Below are 25077 nucleotides of genomic sequence, written 5' to 3' on the forward strand. Positions count from 1 at the left end.
CTGATGCAGTTAAGCACAGAAAGAGAATAAATTATGCTCTGTGCAATGAAATATGTTACTAACTCACAGTCCTTCACTTAAAATAAAATTGTAACAGGAATTCCTACAGATTTTTGTGCTACTTTCAAGATTTATTTTTTCTTTCTGAAAGTGATTTTCCTTGGATTCACTCAAACTCTGTTTTAAGATCCAAATGTAGTCAGAGCTGGTCCACAAATAAAAATATGATGGCTTGCTCCTGCAAGGGGCCAGCCCTGGGCCAAGGACTAGAGCTGGATGGGAGAGCAGTGAATGGAAACAGCAGGAGTGTGTTTTATGTGGCACTTTCTAGTGCTGCCACTTGGACCTTAACTCAACAGAGCAGCAAAAGAGCAGCTGTTCACATCATGATGAATAAAGATCTATATAAAACTTCCAGCTGCAAATACGCTGAGGAATTATTAATCTTAATGTAATAGAGATGCTGTACACTCAGGCAGTGGCTCACAAGTAATTTCAGTCTCTATCCAGGGAAAATCAGCCTTCGTGGCTGCTGGCTCTCGGCAGAGTCATGAAATCTCCTTGTCTAAACAGCCGCAAGATGCTGCTCCCTATTTCTAGGAAGGATTTTCCTCCTTAAAAATACACATCCCAAAAAATCGACCTGTGTCATGCTCCTCCTAAAACTGTTAGACTCACAAGAGGGATGCCCATCAGGAAAGGAGTTACTAATGGAATGAATTTGTAAATCCTGGGCACCTTATTCACTGGGACACCGAGAAATCATTATTGCTCTCATGACATTTTCTACCACAAGACCATAGAAATGTTCTTCCCTTCTATTGAGTTTCTACTCAAACATTTGCTTTCAGCATCCATCATGGCTTTCAGTTTGGACAGTCATACCCATGGCCATGCCTGGGTTAAAAAAAAAACCCAAAAAAGTTATCACAAGAGCCCTGTAGAAGGAATTTATCACATGTTCATAGGCCCATACCCTGGACAAGCTCATACTTGTGAGCCTGCCTTTCGTCATGCTGCTGACGCACCGCTCGCACCCAGCACGCTCCTGTTTGTGGTGAGCACAGGCTGGCCCAGGATCCTCGGGCGTGTGTCAGGTGCCGTCAGCATGATGCCCTTCACCAGTGCCCATCCCAGCCATGCTACAGCGCCACTGCCAGCATCCCTCGGTGACTCCTCCAATCGAAGACACACCCTCAATGCCACGTTTTAACTCGGTGGCTCACGAGTGCTGCAGCAACTGCGTGACTTTGAATTCTCACCCTTGTGAATCTGAGGACAATGGGACACCCATCTACCGACAAGAGTTATCTGATTAAGGGCCAATGTTTTTGAGGTGCATGTCAAGATTAATGCTGGCTCATATGGGACAGGGACAACAGAGTTTCAGGCATAAAACTTTTGGAATTCAGAGACACCAGTGAGACGATATTAGGCTAGAAATGGCTGCCTTTCTCCTCAATTTTAACTTCTCTCCAAATGACATTTAGTTAAACAGCTACTGAAGACAGAAAGCTGGGGCTATGTTTAAAGTCTTTATCTCTGTAAATATTTGGAGAGCTATAAATACTGAGCCATATTCATAATATGAATATTGCACTTACTGTTCTGTTGCCATGAAAATTACTACAGATGGACTTCCAACTCTTAATTTCTCTCATTTGCCAAGTAGTTGTTTAAAAAGAAAAAAAAAATAAATCTTATGTGAGACAGGTTGCTATTTAATTAGCCAGTGGAGTCAAAAGCCACAGCACGGAGCAGGAACTAAACACCCAAGGGTGGAGGCAGACAAAGCATGCAGTGCTTGGTATACAGCTGTATGCCTCAAGTGAGACTTATTATAATCAGACAGTCCATGAATCAAGCCCTGCCTGCTTTCTGTGTTTGGGGAAAGGAGGGAGCAGGAAGGGAGGCTGGCTGAAGGTCTGAAATAAACTCCTTGCTTCTTCTGAAAGTCACATGAATACTGATGGCTTCCAACTTTCACAGTACTTCTGTCCATTTTTGGCTGGTGTGGTTTTGTTTTTGGTTGTTTGTTTTTTGGATTTTTTGTTGTTGTTTTGTTTATGGGGTTTGTTTGTTTGAACGTAGGAATGAATTCAAAGAAGGAAAACATTTCAAGGCATTTTATAAAAGTGCAAAGCAAGGATGTCTTAGATGAAGGTGCGGTAAGCTAGGCACGGAGTGATCAAGTTCCTATCTCCAGCACTGCCAGAGAGTTTTTGCCTTATCAGAGATCATGACTTGATTAGAGCAGGAAAAAAAAAAAAAATCATAGCAACTTTTTACATATTTCCAGACCTCTTTGTTTAATCAATGTGTGCTTCAGTCTCCTCACAAAACAAAGCCAGGAGACCAGGTACCTCTTCTTTACTATGAAAACGAAATACTAACAAGAGCCCTGGTTCCAATCCTTGCACAATTTACAGCCATGTTCCTTGGGGAATAAGGCAGATTATTGCAATCCCACTGCTCTTTGGAGTCAGAAAAGTGCCATCTGCATGTGTATGTTCATTAAGACAGATTCTGCTTCTGCTGTTTCAGTCCGAAAGAAGTGGTGCTGTCACAAGCACAAGATTCATGAAGATGCTCTTTGTGACTCCTGTCTCAGAGCACAAAGGGGTAGTGGCTCTGCCCAGTCACTTTACATTTCTGGTCCTACTCTGCTTCCCCAAACCACCTTTGATCCACCTGCTGCTACAGCTCTGATTATGCTGCAATTTTATCTGAGAGCATGTCTTCAATAGAAAGCTTCCAAATGCAGCAATAAAAATAGGGCAGGTATATCTTACAGCTCCGATTCAAGGTTTCGACCTTCAGAACAGCCTGATTAAATTATGAGAAATCTAGAGAGACTGGATTCCACACTGTAAGTTGCATGAGGGTGATGCCATTGGTTGATGTTGCTTCTTTTTTTAATGAATAAAAAAACAACCCAAAACCAAATGGATGGAATAGACAAGACTGACCAATGAGAATGCCATGAGGTGCTCTGCCACCAGTGCTACAATGAACTGAAAGGCTTGAGATCTCCAACTGTAAGTAAATAAAATAAGCATGAAAGACATCTAAATAAACTTTCTCAACATACAGGGACTATCTTCAATCAATCATTCTAAATATTGTCACATTGAGTAACGTTATTTAGCAACAGCTGTTGCACTAGAATTTCTGACTTGAATACTGACAAGCTAACACCACAACCCTACTTAAAGCCAGTAAGATGGTCAAGTAAAATCTTGCAAATATTAATAGCAGAACTTACCAATAAAAGCCTTACAGAGTAGCTTATCTGCTGCTGCAAATGGAGGAGACTGCTTCAGTCAGTGGAGCAGGATGTCAGTGCATGACTGGGAACCGAGGAGGATGGTAAGGGTAACAATTTCTCTTCTTTGAAGGGAGGTATGAGGAGGTGATGGCAAGCAAAACCTTGGTTTTTACACCTGAAGACTGTCTCTCTATCGACCTGCTGACTTCAAACATGAAGCTCTAGTATGGGTCAAGTTCCAAGCCAGAGAGAAATGCCAAGGTCTTAAAAGGCACTGCTCCTCCCAGCCATACTCCAGCCTTACCTGGGTATCCAACCTAAGAAGTACATCTCAGTCTTGGCAAACGGGTAAGACCTTAAAGCCTGCTGAGAACAGTTAGAAACAATTGTACACAACACATCCAGTCAAAAGAAAAAGGGAAAAGCCAGGTGATTCATGCCACCTAACTTTTAACATGTACAGGCTGGACAACAACAGGGTCTAGTCACTTCAGCTGCTGTCACAGCCAGCAAAACGAGACAGGCACTCTGAAGGTGTGATTTACCCAAGCAGCTTCAGATGTTCACATCAGAACAAAATTAATAGCTCACTAACCTCTATACTGATGAGCCTTCCCCTGATTACAGAGAGAAACCAAGGCAATTAGCTCAGTGGCAGACATGTAATGAACCCTGAAATGTGGCCTTGCCCCTGTCACTTGCCCAGGCCACAGTTCAAAGCATGAGTGTCCCACAAGCCCGGGGCAGTGCTGTGAGGCACACGCTGTGCTTTATCTGAAGAGACACAGAGCAGAGCTCTCGGCCCCCACAGAGTCAGAGCCCACTACAGACACAAGGCTTGGCACTTCACCATCAGGTGTTTCATTTCAGGCAGCTGCCCACAGCTTTCCATAGCAGGGGTACAAGACCATCGCCTCAGACAGTGGTACTTTGCAGCCCTTTCTCTCTCCTCCCAGAGGGAAAGATCAAAGTCAGCTCCACCCCAGCTTAAATTCAGGGCTCTGGCTTTTACACCCTGACTTTAGGGGCTGGCTTTAGCCTGGTCCTGGAGTCAGCCTCAGCACAGGCTGGGCACAAGGTGTCATGGCCAGAAGACAGATCCTTGACCAGCTCTCTCTGCAGCCTCCATCCCTGTGTCTGTGATGGGACTATTCGCCTCTCCCTCCCTTTCTCAGAAGGGAGTCACAAAGCAGCAGCTCATTGCCCTGTAAAGACTGTAGCAACCCCCCTACTCCCAGCAGCGTTCCTGACCTCTGCTCCGGAGCACACAGGGAGTTCTGGAGCACCATCACATACAGTTTCAGTGGTCTTGCTGTTATCATTGTTTCAAAATTGGATTACATGCTTAAATCATAATAAAAATATAATCCTGAGCCCTACTCTTGCTAATGACCACTTATACATTCAATTCAAACATGTATTACACACCTTTTTCTACTACAAAAATGGAAAAGTGGATTTAATAATTGGAGAGCCCAAGGGCCAAATTTCATAATATTTTTCTTTTATTTTTACTCAAACTAGAGGAAGAAAAATGCTTTCACTCACCAGACCATTTTCCTACCATCTTCCATCTGCTATTACAGATCAGCTTCCAGGTTAACACTGCCCTGTGATTAGAGCAACTATCCCTGTAAAATCTATTTGACCTAAAATAGTTTCAGGGATTTAATTTAGGAATGAAACTGCAGAGCCATACCCAACTCCAGTATTTTCACTGCACTGCCTTGCTCTCTGCGAAGCCTCTCCAACCTGCTTCCATCTCAACTGGGGCTCTTGCAGCCAGCAGTGGGGCTGTACTAGTTCACATATTTTAAGGTTTTCCTCACAAATGTGAGGAATTAAAAAATGAAGCTTTGATGTATTCAGGACATGTGCTTGAGATTACTTGTATACCTATGATGCTAGCACATGTTGCCTGCAAGTTGTGGTCTAAATTTGTTTGTCCCTGGAAGCTCAAGTTTGCAGCTGTGGGCAGAGTTTGTGTACAAGTCTACAACTGTATGTGAGTTTGTGGTCAATACCACTCTATAACCGGCATTCAGTAACAATATTTGAGTCTATATAGAAGAATATTATATTATTGCAGGGTAAGAGCTACACCACATAAGGCCCACATAATGAAAACAACGTCACTGCAAAAGAGGTAGTTGAAAATTAATTTGAAATCCATTTAGAAAAATATTTCAGGATAATTAAGGATTGATTAAAAAATGCCATCTAGAATTCTTTCTTTTCGTAACTGCTTATTCTGAGCAGTTTTATGTGTTCCTGCAACTATGGGAGAGATTTACATATCTTATATAGTTGCTTGCTTTTTTATTTTTATTCTGATATGACAGACACTAGCTAAATATTCTTGTACATATAAAAAGGACTGATCCATGCTGCATTTTGTTACAACCAGACAAAATACTCTTTACTGAAGAGGAGGTGTTACAAGATCTTAATACGGAATTCTGCGAGAGAAGGAAGGAATTTCTTGGGGTTTTGCCTTTTGTTCAACAAGTAATATCTTCTGTGGACTTTTCCAAGATGAAAAACCAAACTGATCCATACCAGTTACGCTTCTTCAGCACTTTACAACCTTTAGATGCGCTATTCCTGTTCAAGTCAGTAAGAGTTTTACAGCTAAATCTAACCCTGCATGCTTTGCCCATATTCTCTGGTGATTTTGTCCTAGAAATGCAGACACTTGGTACATATATACAAGTGAGACTGTATTAAAACCCACAGCAGGTAGAAGATAATATGGCCCAGGGAAGTTTTGTTTTTGACTCTCTTCATAATCAAAGCTATGCACAAAGCACAATGAGGCACAGTAAATAAAGACATTTCACACAGACAAGCACGAAAATCTTCCAAAACAAAGAAAATTAAATTATCTTTCAACTAAAGAACACACTGCAATGAAAGACTAAATGAGCAGTTCTAATTAAAACCATGCTGTGAATCTCCTACTTTCCACCACAAAAAAAAATAAAAATCAGCTAGTATTTGTGCATGTACAGCCACCCTCCAAAACCAGTCAAGCAGCTTTCCATCCAAACAATGCAAGACACAGCATCTCAGAGCTGTGAAACATATTGAAATTATTTCCATAGCAATCATAACAACAACACGTAAGGCCAGGATATGCAGGGAGGAGGGGTGGCAGTAGGAGCTCAGCCCCTCACTGGCCCCAGCGCTGCCTGCTGTCCCCGGCACGCTGCTGGGAGTCCCGCGCAGCATCCGTCCCCTTGCCCCACATCCATCCCGTTGCCCCACGGCTGCATCCAGTGCCCTGCTGCCCTGTGCATCGGTGCTCGCCTTGGCAATGGTCGGTCTCATCCAAAACCGGCACTCGCGTCCCTTCTCTGCCCGTACTCAGGAGCAAAGCGTTGCATCCCGGCGTGCGTATGCCGGAGAGCCAAGGCGCTGCTAGTCCTGGCTGCCGCTGAGCACAAGCAGCAACGTACAAGCCCTGCTCAAGCTTCTTAATCCTGACATGTCACAACCACCCGAGGCTCAGGTGTCTCTGCTTGCAGTGCTAAAGCAAGCAGCTGCCTCAGATGAAAACGCTAAGAGGGGGATGTAAACTCGAGACCAACCCTCTGTGCGTGAGCTGTACCGGGGCTTCATGCACAGCTCCTCTCTGAACAGCTCTCTAGAAACCAAACGTGATCTCTCTCCCACTCCGCTCTCTTCTAGCTATTTATCTGTTTGTGCAGTCACGATGTGCTGCGGGCTTCCCGAAGGCGAGCCACTGTCCTTCCACGGGCAGAGAGCCGAGGGGACGGGAACGAGCGGCTTATTAAGCACAGCAAGTATGGGCATCTGTGTCCTGCGCGGAACATGCTTGCTGATACTGCTGTTTTCCTGCCGGCACAGGGACAGCACGCACCTAAATACAGTAGTCTAAACTGCAGACTTAGATGACATGAAGAAAGGTACAGTTTGCCCAAAGACAGAAGAAAGTAATGGGAAGACTTTGCACAGTTATGGAAAGCTCGGCTTCAGTATCATCATGCCTGACTTGCTATCAAGACATCCAGTAAAAGCTGCAGAGACTTCCTGCCCATTAGATGTGGACAGGCACAATGGTAACAGAACAAAAACAAGTGGCAGTCAGCCTGAGGGATCCCAAAATCACAGGGACTGAAGACAGAGGAAAAGGAGGACCCAGACAGTAGCATTCACCTGAAACCATCAAAAGGAAGTAGCAATATACAGGGAACCTGCAACTGATGCCCAAAAAGCATCAGATTTTTAAGAGGGAAAACCTAGTAGGTCTCCTGAAAAACATCAAAGAGGCCTGCAAGAACAGAGTGCAGCTACTGCAACTTGCTCCCCTTTATCATGCTATTTTTGGGCGGTTTGCAGCCCCACACACTCACACCTGACACCCAGTCTCTTCTAACACCCGTGGCAAGGCAGTGAAAATGTTTTATGCCAGATTTTGCAGCCGAGTAACCTGAGTGACAATACATTGCACAATTAATTGCCAGTTAATCAATGTATTCTCGCTTAATAGAAAACTTAAGCACATATTCAACATCTAATCCCAGTTTATGAAAGTTTAAGGACATATTTAAGTTCTTGGTTTCACTGTAACAGATCACGTTGCTCCACCTCCCATATGTTTTTTTCCCCCTCTCATTATACAGAACTGGACCAGCAGTATTTCTACATGAGTAGGATTGCAAGTGGCAAGGGAGCAGTTCTCTTTCTCGTGAGGACTGCGGGTTTTCACCAGGATTCACATTTGGCTGTAACACCATGTTATCAGTGTCACAAAGAGCAAAACTCATTGAGGAAGACTCCAGAGTCTGTAACTCCCCAGAATGTACCCATGCTGTGCCTGCAAGTGCTGTTTACTGCATTTGAAACCTAGGCAGCAGACTTCTAAATCCCAGTGTGCCTAACGTCTGCATGCAAACCAAAAGCAGGAGTTCCTCTCCTTTATTGGGTATTGAAACATTAAAAACAGGTGTTTAAAAACTACATTACAAATCTGTCTGCAACCTATATTATTTTTACCATGTGTAAGTAAATTGATCACTAGCATGTTTCAACTGTTTCAGTGAAAATATGTAACTCCTGCTAAATTATTTCTTAAATGTGGGGGAGGAGAAAGTTTATATTGATTTGATTTCATTTGAAATTTTATTTGATGCACTGACAGCATGCAACAAATTTTACTTCTGTGTATGTATACAGCAGATGATGATCAAAGATGATCATCTGCCTTTCGTGGCATGTATCAAAGATCTCAAGCTGTTCTTCACAAGGAAAGAAATTATAAAAGCCTGCTCATAATGGAAGATGCAATGTACTTTGAGAGAGCAACTGAGTACTTGGACACCATATTTTCCACTGATTCAGCCTGTTAGTTGAAATAATGACTAATTAAAATGGAAATTCTATATTAAAGCCATATATACTGATATTCCAGACCACAAGGTGTGTTACAGATGTAATTTTTTACTCTTCTTACATATAAAAATTAGAAAGTAAGAAACCAAAAATTCCATTTGAGTTAGCTTGGTGTGAAAGGGATCTGAAATATGAACTGGCCCCCAGTATATCTTCATACAGAATGCAGGCAATATAATTTTAGTGAAATATGTTTTATGTAATTCGGAATACCAAGAAAAAAACATTGTTTGCCCTAAGATATTACTTTTAGGAATAGAGGACAGATGTCTAGTTCCCAAAGCAGACTTGTAAAAAATTAATCACCTGCCTCATGCAGGTTAGCAGTATTTGGCAGGTAGGTTAGCTCAGCTCATAATGAAGCATCTGGCTTCTGGTAAAGCTGCACTTTAACTGTGTTTCATTTCAGATTTCGGGTGCATGTTAAGATGCAATAATCTGGCAAGTCTGGAGCAGATTTGCTGAGTGGTAACTTTGGTGTAGGTCTTCTCAATTGCAACCAAAACTAAGTCAAGTGACAACTGTGGTTCGTGCCCAGACCGCAGCCTCACATATCACCTGAACCTCCATGAAAAGCTCTTTTAAATCCAGTTGTCAAGACTCCACCCATCCAGTCTTATTTTCTCAAAAATGGCTAAACTAATAGTCAGCAAACCCCTAAGTGTGTGCTTGAATTAAGCAGGCTAAGTTGTCTGACTTCAGGAGAGCCCCCAATATGGCTTTGAATGGAATCTGGTTTGAGTTTGGAGTTTTGTTGTTTTGGTTTTTTTTATTTCAGGTCTGGTAATTTGAGGCAAGTAAAAGATCTACCCATGTTGTATTCTTCCTTAGAAAAGTGGGTAGCCATTTCTAGCACTACTGGTAGCCTCTTCTGGCTAATCAGAAGCATCTGCAGCTTTGTCTCTTTCTGATTCTGTGACCAAGCAAGATGTATGGCATCTGCAACTTTTAGCAGGAGTGATGCAATATTAAGCACAGGACAAAATGGATGGAATGGGCCAGAAAATGTATCACACTCTAACAGTGAAGGATGAGTCCTGATTCTCCCTGAAAACTTGTAATACACATTTTAGAAGTACGCTTCTAAAATGATGATGAATTGGCCTTTTAGATAACATGCAGAAAAAAACCTCTGTTCACAATGAAAAGTAAATTAGGAATCAGAGGGGACTAGCTACACTTATGTTCTGCCTTTCTTGACCTTGCAGAGACTTCTGTCACACTGGCTGTAGACACTCAGAGTGCTGCTGGTTGCCAAAACCATCCTGACAAGGGAAGCAGAAAGGATGGCTCTGTGAGCAGTGCTGGAGATAAAGATGACTCCTCTGCTTCCTCTCTAATCTAGGTGGTCTTTTCCATATCAACTGCCCTCAGAGGACAGCTAGAAGATAGCCCACACAGTGACAGCAATGCCATTGACTCCCTTATTGCAAAGAAGATGGAAAGGAAACCAGAAGATGCCAATGAAAAAGAAATTTGGGAGCTGATGTCATCACCCCCTTTCCCAAGGGAATGGAGACAGCACCAGTGGAGGAATGGGAAGGCTTTCTTTCAATCCTCTCCTTCCTCAAGGCCATAACCAATTGCTGCTTTGCCTGCAGCCACTGAGTCCAAACTGAAGGCAAACCTAGGGCTGAAGCCTTCAGGCTGGAAAGCCAGATTGAACATTGCAGCACGCTAACAGCCGGGATATGTACTGCGGCGTCCATTGTGCTGAGCGTGGGCAAGGCATCATTTTTAACAGAGAGCAGAGTGCATCCCCCAAGCACTGGCTGATGGAAACTTCGTTTTTCATTTGTAAAGGGCCGTTGCATTAAACAGCAGAGGCCTGTCCCCAGGATGGCTCATAAATCAGAACTGAAGTTGCATTATCAGGGTCATCAAATCTTCTCCAGCTGACAGCAGCACACTTTCCAGGATGACTCCCTTCTGGACTTACCCCTCCTCAGGGAGGACACAAGTTAGTGATACAGCTGTGCTTGTGGAGCTACTCTGTGGGACCAACTTCATGCGAAACCCAAAAATGAGGAACTCTTTCCTTTCCAAAATACACTCTTATAATAACAAAAAAAAATAAGTGATGAAAAGCTTTCAATGGGCATTCTTCCATTTGCTGGATTTATAGAAGCAATAGCAGCCTTAAAACATCTGCCAAATCATTCTACTTTTCAGTTTTGATTATCTGTCTGCTAGTTTGAGGTTTTGCTTTAACTGTACAGATGCAAGAAGTGAGAAAGCCATTCAGCTCAGATTTATTCTTAAGAAGTACCGGCTGTCTAAAACAAGGCTATAAAGTGTAGGCTCCCTGTCTGGTTTGTTGTGTGATTGCATGGCTTTGTGCTATTAATTGCAACCTGGCTAACAGGTGCTTGCCAGTGTCTTTATATGTCCACCAGAAGGAGGGATTATATTTCCATCTGAACAAAAGGGTGATGCTGCCTTCTAAAAAGAAGCAAAGAGTAGCACAGAGAGGAAGTCTGCTGTGGCATGATGAGTTGAATCACTGCTTACTAACAAGATTATGCCCTCTGCTCTGACCCGATATACCCAGAGAGGGAAGGGGAAAGCAGCTAACACTAATTTTTCCATATCCTCTCCTCTTGCTCAGGTGTCAGATGGCCATGAGCTGGACCCACCAAGGTCTGCTTTTTTTTTCTAGCCCCCTTGGCTAGTGAGTCTGCAATGGTGGAAGCTCTGTTGTTTAAAACAAACTTGCAGTGGTGGGGACCCCTACCAAGGAAAGCACTTATGAACACACAGCAGGTCTCTTGGCTTCCTTATACCTTCATCTTCTTCCTCTCACCAATGGTGAACACTTCTTTCTAGTCTTCTCCTTTAGCTCTTCAGTTCTCTCGTTCCCATCTAGCCTTCTGGTTATCACAGGACTGTCTGACCTCGTGCTGCTGGCTGTGAGTCAAGTGCATGAGAGATGCTGATCAGTGTGATGCCCCTGAAGTTACACTGCTTTGCCAAAGAGGCTTTCTGTTCGCCAAGGGGTTTGCAAAAGGTATTCTTTGCTTATAGGTCTGAAGATGAAAGGGCTCTGGCAGATACCTGTGGTGGCCAGCACCTGCACTGGGACTTAGTGCTTGTTATCCAAAAGCAACACAACCAACTGATCCATGGGAAGCAAACAATAAGACACTCCATGTGCGGCTGAGGTACACAAGTGACTCAGGGGCATGTTGGTGCCTAGCTAAGGTGATGTGGAGATGTACAAAAAATACCGAGGCAGTGACTGTCATGGAGGAGAGTCTGACACTTGTTAGTCATAAGGGGATTAAAAAATCCCAATGTATGCCTCAAGGCCTTTGAAAATTGGACCCTAAATGCCTACACGAGACCTTGTCAAGAAAGGATACAGATGACTCCTGTGAGCAAATCTCCTGGCATAGACAGCATTTTGACTATGTACATCAGCAGACAAATCATTGTGTTTTGCCTGTAAAACAAGGGAGTTCAGACTATTCAGCTCCTCACAGGCTCAGATGAAATTTTGTGTTGGAGCACAGGAGCCTCTAGCATCTACAACCTCTACCATCTCACTCAAAGAGGTACAGTGAAAGGCAAGGCAGCACTCACTGTATATTCCAAATTAATTTTTCAAGAGGAAGACAAATTCTGGATAGTACTGGTTACTTAGATAAAAAAGGAAAACCTTACAACTCCTTTTCTTTCCTTTTTCTAACCAATTTATTTACTTCATGTTAGAAATTATCTTGAAGAGAATTAATGGCATATTTTACGTCTAAAAGTTTAATAATAATCATGGCTTTTGAAAGTGCTTACTAAACTACTCCATGCACTTGAATATTTTCTTTCACCATTGAGTACAAGCTTCTATGGGAGTACATCATGCCCTTTAATTAAACATTCTTGAGTATTTGGATTTTATCTCACAGATACACCACACCCTGCTTGTAAAAATTCCATCTCAGGCAGTCAAAGTGCTTGACTTATTTCAAAGATGAGTTATTAATTAGAATATCTACAGACCACGCATTTATAATCTGGTGCCATCCCTCCCTGAGGAGCCCAAACTTTTATCTGCTGGATTACTTACCTGCAGCTGAAACAGAGCCATTGCTGGCTGGAATACAAACACCGTCTTGTGCAACTCCTCACCACTACTCTCAAAATGAAGAATTGGGAGATAGGTCCAAAGAGAGGACATTTTTAAGATGTTTTGGATGTAAACCCCTTGAATTAAATTCACCTCACTTAAAATGTGCCTGTAGCTATGAAATGCTGTGGGTTTCCTAAATAACCCATTCACTTCATTTTGCTTTGTCTGAAAAATCCTCACTCGAGCCATGAACTCCTGAGAACCAGTAGGTGCCAGCAGGATGCTAGCAGACAGGATTTTGCTCCTCAGAGTGGTCCCAGGTTTAGCGGTCACCTGACACAACACGCAGCTTCCCAAAACCTGATGCCAGCCAGGGCACCATCACTGTTCTGACTCAGAGGTGGGAGTACTCCAGTCTGAAATCACCAAAGGCAACAGCAAACTCTCAAAACACTTTCCCAAGCCAAAGGGTGAAAGGCGGTGCCAGCCGTGAGCTCACCAGCACTGCTCCCCAGCACCACTCGCTTGCCAATCCTCTGCAGCATTTTTAGCTCACCAGGCGCGCCGGCTCATCCCACTCTCCAAACGTTTAGCAATCGGGAACAGCGATAGCTTGGAGCTGCCATGGCAGCCAAACACCCAAACAGGCAAAAGCAAAATGTGTGAGAGAGGAATATTGTGTTACCAGGCTTATGAGCCTTCACAGGCAACTTGAAGCGCTCCAAACCATATAGTTCCTAAGTGCAGTGGGGAAGGTGCTGCCACTCCACAGAAGGAAATCCACAGGAAATCCCACTGGCATGAAATATACCTGGGAGATGGCCCACAGGAGCTTCCAGTGAGCAAGTCCCATACATGATGCAGAGATGATAAGGTCGACATGACTGCTGCCACAGACAGCCCCCAGCACGCACCAGGCCTGCCCTCTGCATGGGCCGCTATGAGCTGCTCAGGCACCCTGCCATGCTCAGCTCTGCCTGCCCCTTCCCATGCTCAGCTTTGGGGCAGAAAAGCAATTTCATACAGTGGTGGCATTGTGCACAGTGCCAGGTCCTCAGCTTTACATGTAGCCCCCTCCAGCTACACAGAAAAGTCACCAGCCTGCAGGAGCCAAGGAAAAAACTGGTCCCCAAGCTTGGGCTTCATGCCATAGCCATGAGAGACTCCTACCCTCCTATGCTACTGCTCTCCTCATCCAGCATGCTTGACTCAGAAACCTTTGATCCTCAGACATTTCAACTCCTAAAAGAAGAGATGGATCAACAGTAAGGAAGCTCATGTTGCCTGGGAAAAATAGATAAACCTGCTCTGGTTGCAGAAAAAGCAACCTCCTGGCAATTTTTGATTGGGAACCGTGCCATGAACAGTGGATGTTTTTTGGATTTAGTTCTCCTCTGCCTTAGCATGCCCAACAGATTTGTAGAGGTATTAATATGAGAACCTCTCCTAGGGAATGGGAAGCAAGATGCCAGTGAGAGGGGGATTGAAACAGAGAGAGAAAAACAGAGAAGGGAGAGACCTCATCCATATTCTCTCCTTGTTAAAGCTAAAGGGGGAAGAGCTTTAACAACAGCAGAATTAAAGCAAGTTTCCCTAAAGCACTGACATAAGAAAGATCTGACTGTCAACATAGGAAAAATGTAACAGAAGAGGGTAGTACAAGAGGTCAAGGCAGTTTTATGACAGTTTTCCCTGAGTCAACAGAATAGAAAACACCAGAACTATTAAAGAGCGAAAAGCTTGATCCACAACTTTTCTCCTGAAGACACTCAGATTCTGTTTGAGCTCACATCTGGGCTTGAACTTCTAAATTTGGGCTCCTTTCTGTATAACCTAGTGGGATGAATCAAACCTGACCCAATCATCTGCAACATCTGGAAATATGTAGATGATTCAGAGATGCATTTTTCAGGTTTTGCCAGTCACCAATTTAACAGAAATTACTCCCTAGATTTCCTCCCCCTCCATTTATTTATACATACTTTTGTTTTTCAAGTACTTCTTTATGTGCAAGTACTTACTATTCCTCTTACAAAAAATCTTCCTTTCTTTCTGGAAGTACTTTTAATCCATCTATTCACCTCTGGTTTAAGACAGAACTTTTATGCATTTCTTCAAACAGATAACTGGCCATGATGGCAATGCTACCATGGAAAAGCTTTTTCTGCACCTCTTTACATTTCTGTTCTTTTCGGAGAAAAGGATGTTTGGGTTGTAATAAAAGGACTGAAAAATACATTAATCCTTATTAAACCAGTAGAGCCAATTGACAGGGCTGGGACTGTCTGCTTCCTCCTCTCTCCCTTCATGCCCTTCCGTAATTTCCTCTCCTCTCTTCTGACACTTGTTTGTGTTTGGAAGCAGCATGCTCCCTCCTGACGGATCAGGACAGGGGATGAGAGGGGAAATGTCTGAACACATTTAGTCCAATTAAATGTTGGCATCACATTCAGTCTTTTCAAAAGGCACGTAAGAAACTTTAAATGCCAAGCTGGCCATTGTAAATTGATGCCTCCCCATTTGCATTTCCTTGCATCAAGCCACAAACAGCGTAGGCATTAATTGTAAACAAGCATGTCTGCCACAAGCCCCTCTTTAATATCATTCACAAATGTTCTGCTAAAACCTTTTAAATTCCAGCAGACAACTTCCATAATCCTGTGTCACTGACGAGTTCTGGCAGAGCTGAAGTGTGTTTGCTGCCGACAACTCCCCTCACTTTCCTTTTCCAGCTGCGGCAGCAGCACACATTTGCACAGCAGCATTCTCTGCCCAGCGCCATCCCAGCCTCCCATTGTTCCTTCCACAGACGTGGCTGCTAACAGGGGCTTACAGCAAATAAACAAACATGCACAGCCCCGCACGTGTGGTCTGTACATCCCCTTGTGCCATCTGGGCTCCTGCAGCACGGCTTGTGGCATGAGCCCAAGCAGTCCGAGCATGGCAGCAGTGCCCTGGCATCCATGGGTCCTGTGGCATCTGGGCAGTGATAAAACCTGGGCTCTGATGCACAGAGGGTCACAACCCTGATGGGCGGCACTGTGAGTTTAACTGCTGGGTGAGAAAGCAGCAGCTGAAGAGGGACAGGCACTGTCTCCCACTCTCTCCCACTACACTTTCTTTTTTTGTTTTAAACAACCAAACCTTGTTCTTCCTACTCCTGAGCAAAGCCCTTTAAAAATGAATGAGCTACTCATATAAACAAATTAAGGGTCAGTTTAGAGTGTTATTAAATCAAATGTTTTATACAGAGTAACTGAAGAGGTTGGTAGAATTTGTGAAACTAGATTCAGACCTCAGATGCTTTCAGACCCAGAGCAGCTGGAAGGGTTTTAGTAACTGAACAGAAGAAACTCTAAAAGCCTTTGCTCAGAACTCACTGCAACAGCCAAACCAGCGACATACTTCTACATCACTGCTACAGCTTCACTCCAACATGCATTCACAGTTCTGATTAGATCCAACTGCAAGTTAAGGACTAAATGTACTGAGGCATGTCCCCAGCTGATTTCAGTATAAACCGCATGTCTGGAGCTTAACTGCACAAATAGGTCCATGGTCACCTCTCGCCACTGAACACTTGCTGAGCCCTACACAGACGGAGCAGCAATCTGCCCTGTATTCACATTGCTCTTGCATTGGTTTTACCAAAGGCTTGGTCTGCTCTGGGATGTGTTCACATGCAGGAATCTCTGACAACAGGAAAAATCTCCCATTACTTTTTGGTTTTTGAGAAGAAATGGTGCTCACCACAGAGCACTGAGATAAACAACCTGTGCTGCTGTGACACAGTTTTGTACCTGCACAATGGGGTGGCCCCCCGCAGATGCCTTCACAGCCCCTCGACTGCCTTCTGTCTCGTAATGAGCTCGGTGGTGGGATTTCGGCTGCACTTCGATACGTAGCTCATAAGGTCCTGAGTGCGATGGCAGCTGCCAGTCAAGAGCAGGCAGGGATGGGCTACAATGGAAAGGAAAAGAGATTAAAAATTAACATCAAGTACACTATCACAAACCACAAGCAGCCAGCACTATTACTTTAGAAACCGTGGTCTTGCAGTTCATCCTTTACCATCTTACAGTTAAAATTTCATTGAAAAGGATAATGTCATGGCATAAGTAATTTAGAAGGTAATGGCTATGTTAGGAAGATTTATGGGTCAAGCATATCTGTTGGCACAGATGCTATCTGATTTGTAGCCAAAATTGAAAATTTTTAAGACACAGATTACAAATATCTTATATATTAACTCTCAAAGCAAAAGAAAAAAGGCAGAAAGGCACAGGAGAGTTTTAGGAAGAAGATTTCTGCTGTGAAAGTGAATGCCAAACTAGTTTGGCATTTAATGAATCTAATGGGTTTCAACAAATCTGCTCTGTGTACAGGGGGTGGAAAGAAGGAAAAAAACAATTTCCCTGCTTCATTCCCAATACAAAGCATTTCTGAGAGCCTCGAAGCAAAGCTGATCTCTTTTGGGTTCATGCACTGCAAAGGAAAAAGCTCTGAAGTCAGAACTTGCTTATGAATCCTATTGATGGTGATGAGCAAGCCTGCAGAAAATGCAGCTCACTCTTCTGGCTCAACACTGACTCTGCAATTAACTAAAATACTAAGGAATCATTACCATCAAGCGGTCTGACAGCATGTAATGGTGGAGAAGTTGTATTCTTAGAAACCCTCTTCCAGTATAAAACCACTCTTGAAAATAGCTGGGAGACCTCTAAGAAATGCCAAGTTGATGCTTTCAAAGAAAAGAAAGAAGGACAGTAGAAATAGCAGCCCTGAGACAGACTTACTAATCTTAAAATTGAAGCAATAAGCTTTACAATTAAACGTGTTAATTTCACATCCACTCTATATTCTTTCCTTCGGTGAATTCTCTTCGCTGAATGTCCTTCAAAGTCTTTACAAGTAGTCTTTACAACAGCACAACTGCAGCACACTGCCCTGCCCTTTCATGTGAAACTTAATTACTTCTCCCATCATCCCGGAGAAGATAACCAGCAAGCAGAAAATCGTGGCCCTTTGCAGGTGCCATGGCCCAGGGCTCCCTGGCACTGTGAGAGGACTTATGCCACCACAGCCTGCAGGGGAGGGCTCATGAGCTTTCCCCAGCCTGTGCAGAGGCTGGGCACTGGGGATTTATTGGATCCTCGCCTCCCTGCTGCAGCCCGGGAGCAAGGCCAGTCTGGGATCACAGCTGAAAGCTTTCCTTTCCCTGTGAGCTGCCCGATGGGGAAAGGATGTGGAAGAGCTTCCACATGGGATGTATAAACTACAAGCACATGTTCAGCTGGAGGCTGGATACTCCATGTTACCATCCCAGTGATCCACACTTGATGCACTTGTGGCTTCGCAGGCATTACAGCTCTCAGTAGCCCTGCTGGCTCCATTGCAGAACTGTACTTCTACCACTAGCACAGGCATTTTTGCTTTGCCTTTTGGGTTTTTGTGAGTGCTTACCCAGCCCTGTATCATGAGCATATTGAACTCACATCTGCTACTGCCTGTGTGCATATGCACTGCTGAGACTTCAGGTGGTGCTAAGTTTCCCTACATTATCTTTCTTCATTGCAAGTCTGAGCCATTTATTTGCATGCCTATGGACACACAGTGTGCATATTACAGGGGTCAGCTGGAGCCACCAAGCCCCATCCTGGGTGAGGACCAGGATCACCTCTGCTCCCTGGGCACCTCCTGCTACTCCAGGACAGCTCACTGGCAAGTTGCAGGCTCCAAACATTAAGCTAGTTCGTTCTCCAACCTTCAGGACATGGAGCCAAATAACAGAGAGGAAGAGAAGCATCCCTCCCAGTTCACCCTAGGTGGGAGCTTATCTAAAAGAAAGATGTTGTCTCTGTGTGGGTTCTGAGCTTCCATGAACATTTGGAGTCAGGAGAATCCGGGAGGGCACTCTCTCCACTGGCAAGATCCTGCCAGGAATAAACTCTGAATTTTCCTTCTGGCCCTCCACACATGGAAGCTCCAGCCTCAGCTACAGCCAGGATGTTGCACCTTCTGAGCTCCTGTGCAACCCTTTCCCCCAAAATGGCCAGGGCCCACTCTGGAGGGGAAGTGAAGCTCTTCTGCTACTATAGGCTCATACAAGGAACAGAGACGGGAGAAAATTACGGACAAATGGCCACTGTATGTAGCCACTGCTCTTTGCCTAGCACTTTAGGTACACATATTTTAGTCTGAAAAAAAAAAGCTGGATGAAGCATATTTGAGTAATGATAAATGACAAAGAGTAGAGCAAAACAGCTGTGTCTCTCCTGGTGATGATCAGCACACATTTTTAAACAGATGTTTCTGGTTTTAAGTAAATTCTCACTTGATGTTTTTTTTTTTTTTTCTGAGGATAAAACATCTATCAGATTAGAAAATTTTAACACTTAATTAAAAAGGACAGCTCTGACTGACAGCATGTAGCCCTCAGGTGAAGGCTTTTTTTTTTTTTAAGATACATAGAAGTGATAGTTTTGTAATTAATGACATTTATTTAAAAAAATGAACCAAAGAAAAAACACACAACCCCCCCACCCTTTCAAATCAGCACCTGAAAACGTTCGTATCATTAAGTTGTAAAATTCATGTTCTCAAAAAAAGTCTGAAAATAAAAATACAGTTTGCTGTTAGCCTCACATCTGCAATCAAAATTCCAAAGCACAACCCGCCCAATCATAAATTGACAATTAATGGGAGTTTTCCTGATAAAGGAAGCAAAGTGATGCATTTAGCAGTGTCATGGACTGGGGCTGTCAGAGCTATTTCCTATGTTAAGTTATCTTCATCAAGCACTCAATTTTCTGTGGCTAGATGTGGTTAAAGGAAAAAGCCACCAAACAAATGGTGTAGTGGTAAAATCAAATCTGGTTGCTGCAAATATTACTTGAAAAGGTCCAAACTACCTCATCAAGCCAGTGTCAGGTGGAGGGGAGAAGAGCCCCACCACGGCAGTCAAGAAGAGGAATAAAAGGTCTTCATGCAGTCTTCCTATCAAATACACATCGATCTTTTTCCCTCAGATGACATTTTCCACCAGCTGAAAACCTGTCCCATTCCTTTCTGCACCCTAATAAATCTCACTGTAGTCCTCCTAAATGCTGTAATGAGGTACGGTTGCTTCAAGGCAGGTTCACAAAACCTGATGCTAGGCTGTAGAATACTGGCTCAATATAACTCCATTCTACATAAATCAGATTAAAAACCAGATGAATAGTGATTTATTTTGCATACACCAGATACACAATATGATTAAATCAAAAACAGATTATCTAGTCTGGCTGACTTCTGCCTTTAGCAGAAAGATTTATCAAGTTACAAAAAAACAGGAAAAAAAAAAAAAAAGAAAGATACTAAGCAGCCCACTTGAATACAGACAGGGAGGAAACAAAGCCAAAAACTTCTGCTAAGCTTTGTAAGGTGTTTAGTTCCATTTTCACATGACTGCTATCCATTTGGGAATTAAATTATCATTACGCTTTCTAAGCTACTAGGTGCCCAAGGACACTTGAAAAAGAGATTCACATTTTTTGCCCCAAACTGCAGAAGGTTTAAGAACAACTGCCTGTCTCACCCTGGGACTAGCCCTGCTCGTGGCCAAGTACTACAGCAGGGAGTCATCTATCCCAGACAGCTGCCTGAGAGTGGCATAAGCCACTGCCTAGAAGGGGAAGATGTTCAGGGTCTTTCAGCACCCAAAGTAAAGTGAGTGACCTAGCAGGAGTACAGCTGAGACTGGGTACCCTGTGCTAAACTTAGTTTTTTCTGACAAGGAGTTTTCCTATAGAAACAAAAACACAAACTAGAGAAACCACAGGGCTGCTGAAACTTTTACCAAGCTGCTAACTTGAGCCTGCTCCAAGTCTGCACCAAATGAAAACATGGTTACAATTTATTATTTATTACTTGTCTCACATTGAAGTGGATGCCTGTGAAAGATCCCTGTGTGTGATTTTGAAAGAGTAAGAAAACAACAGTGATGGCTACATGTCCACCAACTTGATTGTGGTCAGAAAAATACACCTGCTTTATATTTCACCTATGACTTATCATGGGCAGATTTTACTCTCTCTTTTTTTTTTTTAATTTCCTGTCTGACAATTGAGCAATCTGGCTGTGAGCTGTTAAAATAGATGCTGTGTCTCACCCCAGACTTGGCTGTATTTTGCTGGCATGTGGAGCAAGTAGCTCCTCTGTGAAGTGCATGAGGCGCACTGGAATTCCTCATGCTGAAGTCTGAAAACATGAGTCGTCGTCATTCTCCCACATAATACTTCACCCTTCTGTCCTAAAAATTCACACTCAGAGGTTGGTTTGCATGGGAAGTTTCACATTTGATGGCCTAGAGAAAGGACAAGAAACTAATGCTGCAGGAATGGAGATAACAAGTGGCTGGCATCGCATTTCTGCTTATTCTGAATTTAGAATCCTGGGGTGTTAAAATGAGCTGGTGAAGGAAGGCCATTAATAAGATGCTTACAGGGTTTTTGAATGAACTGAAAAACAGTCAGGAGAAAGCGTGGGGAGGATTAAATCAAACAAACAAAAATATATCAGTTTACTGAGACAGGCTTCCAAGTAGTCTTCAGCCTTATGGTACAGCAACCAAATTTATAAAAAGTCACTGCTATGTGATGGCAAAACAAACATGTTGAAAGCACCCAAACATCCCTATTCAGCAAGAATATAGCAGAAAAGATAAAAAGGTTAGTGGCATTTTAGGCTCTTCCCTGTCCACTTCCCAGGGCCAGCCCCTCAATTAACACTAAGGACTCCCAGGAGATGGTCACTGCCACACAACCACGGTCCCCACTTCACTGAGTCTTGCCCAGACAGCCCTGCCTTTGCTTTGTCTGAGGAACTTCCTCTCGCCTGCCATAAACACGCAAGTTCGCCATGGATGCACAGGTCAGCAAATCCGGTGCTGCTGCGCCGCTGACCATATCTCATCTCATCTCACCTCATCTCATCTCATTTCAAGATTGCTGGTGCCTTTTTCTTGAGAAACTCAACTTTTCCCAAGTAGAGCTGCTCTCTATCTCATGATCTGGAACAAAACACCTCTAAAAAAAAAAGAAAATCAAAACCAAACGAACAAAACAAAAAACCTCCCTGCAAAATCAAAGGCATCTGAAAGGTCTGCAAATCGAGAAAAAGAAGAAAAATGTCTCCAACATTTTAAAATCACAGTTTGTAAGAAAATCATATAATTTGAGGCCTCAACTGTTGCATGCTTGAATTTAATACTGCCAGAGTCCCAAAGGCAGAATCCAAAAAATACACAAAAAACCCAAAAAACTCTCACTGATGCAGACAAAAATTAAATGTGCTTTTGCAACTTGCAGAGACGTATCTAACCATACATTCTCTAGGTACAAACTTCAGACTCCATATGCAAAATTATATAACCACGTGCCTGTCAGGTCAAAAACATACATGCATATTTTTGAGGTTGAAAAGGAGACTGCAGCTAAAGGAGATGTGGCTTTTGACTGTTAAAAAAATAAACTGTGGAAGAAAACACCATAGGGAGCTTTTAAAAGTCACCTGTCTATTTTGGAAACTCCTTTTGGTGTGGTAGACCTCATATATGCCATACACCCAACCAACAAACCCAACCATTTCTCTTTCTCTTGAGAAACACTACATTTAGTGCAAGCTCAAGTGTTAGAGGTCAACACACTCTTTGGATTAAATTGATACCACTTGATATAAATACAATGAAGTACTTTTCAAAGAGTAAGAAACTGCCTCCAGGAAATCTCGGGTTGTGTTCAGTCAAATACAGCAGGTGAAGAGGAAGTCATATAAAATGTGCAAGATATTCAGAAACATGGCACTTTGGTGAGTGCCTATGCTTTTTGTTGTGATCTAGGGTGGTTTAGGACCTGCTTATGAGCAGGTACAGAATACAAAAAATGTGATTTTAGCGTGGAAGTACTCATTAACAGTGCCCCCATAGCTGAGGGCAGAAGTCCAGTCCTGTACTTTCATTTTGGCTTTGACATTTTTGCTCACAAGACATTCTGCATCACACAGCACTCAGGAGAGATGGAGAAACAGCACAGAAGGAACACCACTGACACAGCTAGGGTTTGAGAAACACAGAGCATACCTTGCTTGTATAGTAACTGTAGAGTGCTTCTCTTAAAATTATTTGCTGCAGTAACTGTAAGAGACATACTACAGACAGAAACTTGTTGCATTTGAGAGACAGCACAATGCACAAATACCAAAATTAAAAAAAAAAAAAAAAAATCTTGGAGATATAAGCTGAAAGACTGCTTCAGAAAGACCATCTCTTGACTCTCTGCATCATGGTTTACCTCCAGGGCTTTTTGAGGCAGACTGGTATATTAAGATAACTACTTTCAGTCTAGAAAAGGTTATGATTCCCATTGTTACCTCAGTGTTTGTTCTAACACTTCCCCTGAAATCCCTGCTTGGTCTTTAAGTATTTTCTACACCCAAAGATTTGGTGCAAGGCCCTGGGCTACAACCAAAGGACTGCAGACAACTCCCCATCCGCACTGGGTTAACCTGTGCAGCTCAAGCCTCAGCTGCGAGGTCAGGCTCTACCCTCACACCCTGTCCTGTGACCCTCTGCAGCCGCGTGCCGAGCCCCGGGCAGGAACAGTCACATGTTCATAGTCCAGAGGAAGATCTGTGAGCCCAGATCTGCACCACAGAGCTTGTGGCCTGGGGACTGGGCTGAGCATCCAAGCTCAGGAAACACATAAAGACTATTTCTGTTGAGGCAGGCATTGTTATACTCTCATTATATGCTCTTATTATTCCCCTGCTCCAGGATTTGAGAAGCCTGAAGTGGAATGAACTTTAATTACAACAAATTAAAAACATCATCAATTTTAGTAACAATAGCAAAAAGAAGTTTCCTTTTTAGACTGATTCCCACTATTAAACCTTGGGAAAGGAGACAGCACTCAACCGATGGTGTGCCTGAGCCTGCTCCCTCCTGCTCCCAAAGAGATGGGAATTCAGGAGAGGGAGGGAAAGGCATCAGTGATTTTCCAAGGGATGCTGGCTTTTGATTAAAACTGTACCGCATATTCAGGAAGAGACAGAGGAGGTAATCAAATCTGGTTATCTCAAAATCATTATGACCGGGTAGATTTTGGAGCCTGAGTTGTTTGTTGGAATCCACCCCTCCAGCCCTCGTGTTTGAAATAGAGCAGATGTGTAACATAACAGGAAAAAAATCCAGCTCTGTTGTGACAAATTCTTAACCAATTTTTTTGGAAAGATTTAAAATAACAGTTTCTGTTGCGTAGGCTGTGATCCTGTTGACGTCCGTGCTCAGTTGCCCAGCACTTTCATATACATAAAATGAGAGGTATTTTTGGTGGAAGGAAGCACTGTCAGAGTATCTGATTGGTAAAATAACCTAAAAATCACATTTCAACAGTAACTTCCAACTGCCCTAGAGCACGAGTTAATGAGATCACATGGAAACATATTGCAAACCAGGAAACATATTTTATACAAGACCAAAACAGTGGAAAAAATGTTAAATACACAACATAGTGGGGCTTCATTCTGTGCACTTCACCTTTCTTGTTTGTGTTAGCGCACAGGCACGCCGGGTGCCTCCTGACGGACCGCGGCACAGCGCCTACGGCTGCTTGCTGCAACGGAAAGATAAAAGCCTGTTTGGTCAAACTGTCCTATTCCTGCCCTTGAAGTCGTCGGCAAAAAGCTGCCCCCGACACAACAGCCGAGGGCCGGCCTCTCTGATGAACATGGGCTACTTGGCACTGCAGTGGGTGAACATAAAAGGCTTTTTCTAAGTAAATGGGAAGGCTCTGAAGGATTTGCCTGGTGTTAGAAGCCTCTACCCCAGCTCTGAAAGGCAGTGAGTGCCTAACTATGGGTGGCCAGATCCAAAGGGGTTGCTGCGCTGAATTGAGCCAGGGTCTTGAAAGGAGATTGGCAATGCAGAGGGGAATGAGAATGATGAGGAAGGGGAGTGTGCTGTAACATAAAGAGCCATGGACTACCTCACCTCAGTTTTGGGAGACAGCACATGGAGAGAGGTGCTGGCTAAAGAAAGGTGAGGCTGACAAGGCTGAGAACCAGGGAACACATTGCTATTTAAAACACTTCAGCTACACACTTATTGCTTTAATTTTGAGAAAGGCAGCTTCACTGTCAAGAGCAAGAAGCCAGGTGTGCTTGGGGAGGAGGAGGAAAGGAAAGGGGGTGACCATCACAACCAGGGACTAGGAACAGCCTACTAACCCTTGGAAAGCTGAACTATTTTCCTGCACCACATGCTTCTGCATATTACAGCTTCCAGAAGACT

At 43.4% G+C, this 25077-nt stretch overlaps 1 protein-coding gene across 7 annotated transcripts in view; it reads right to left on the minus strand.

Moving 5' to 3' along the window:
• Window positions 1-25077, minus strand: part of NFATC1 (nuclear factor of activated T cells 1) — a 110785-nt gene that overhangs the window by 74593 nt on the left and 11115 nt on the right. For all 7 annotated transcript variants that reach the window (XM_058831332.1, XM_058831327.1, XM_058831329.1 and 4 more), the window contains exon 3: window positions 16550-16709. In XM_058831332.1, the coding sequence (XP_058687315.1) occupies window positions 16550-16709 (160 nt within the window). The remainder of the gene's footprint in view (window positions 1-16549; window positions 16710-25077) is intronic.

Source organism: Poecile atricapillus, chromosome 2 (assembly GCF_030490865.1).
Source record: "Poecile atricapillus isolate bPoeAtr1 chromosome 2, bPoeAtr1.hap1, whole genome shotgun sequence".
Lineage (NCBI taxonomy): Eukaryota > Metazoa > Chordata > Aves > Passeriformes > Paridae > Poecile > Poecile atricapillus.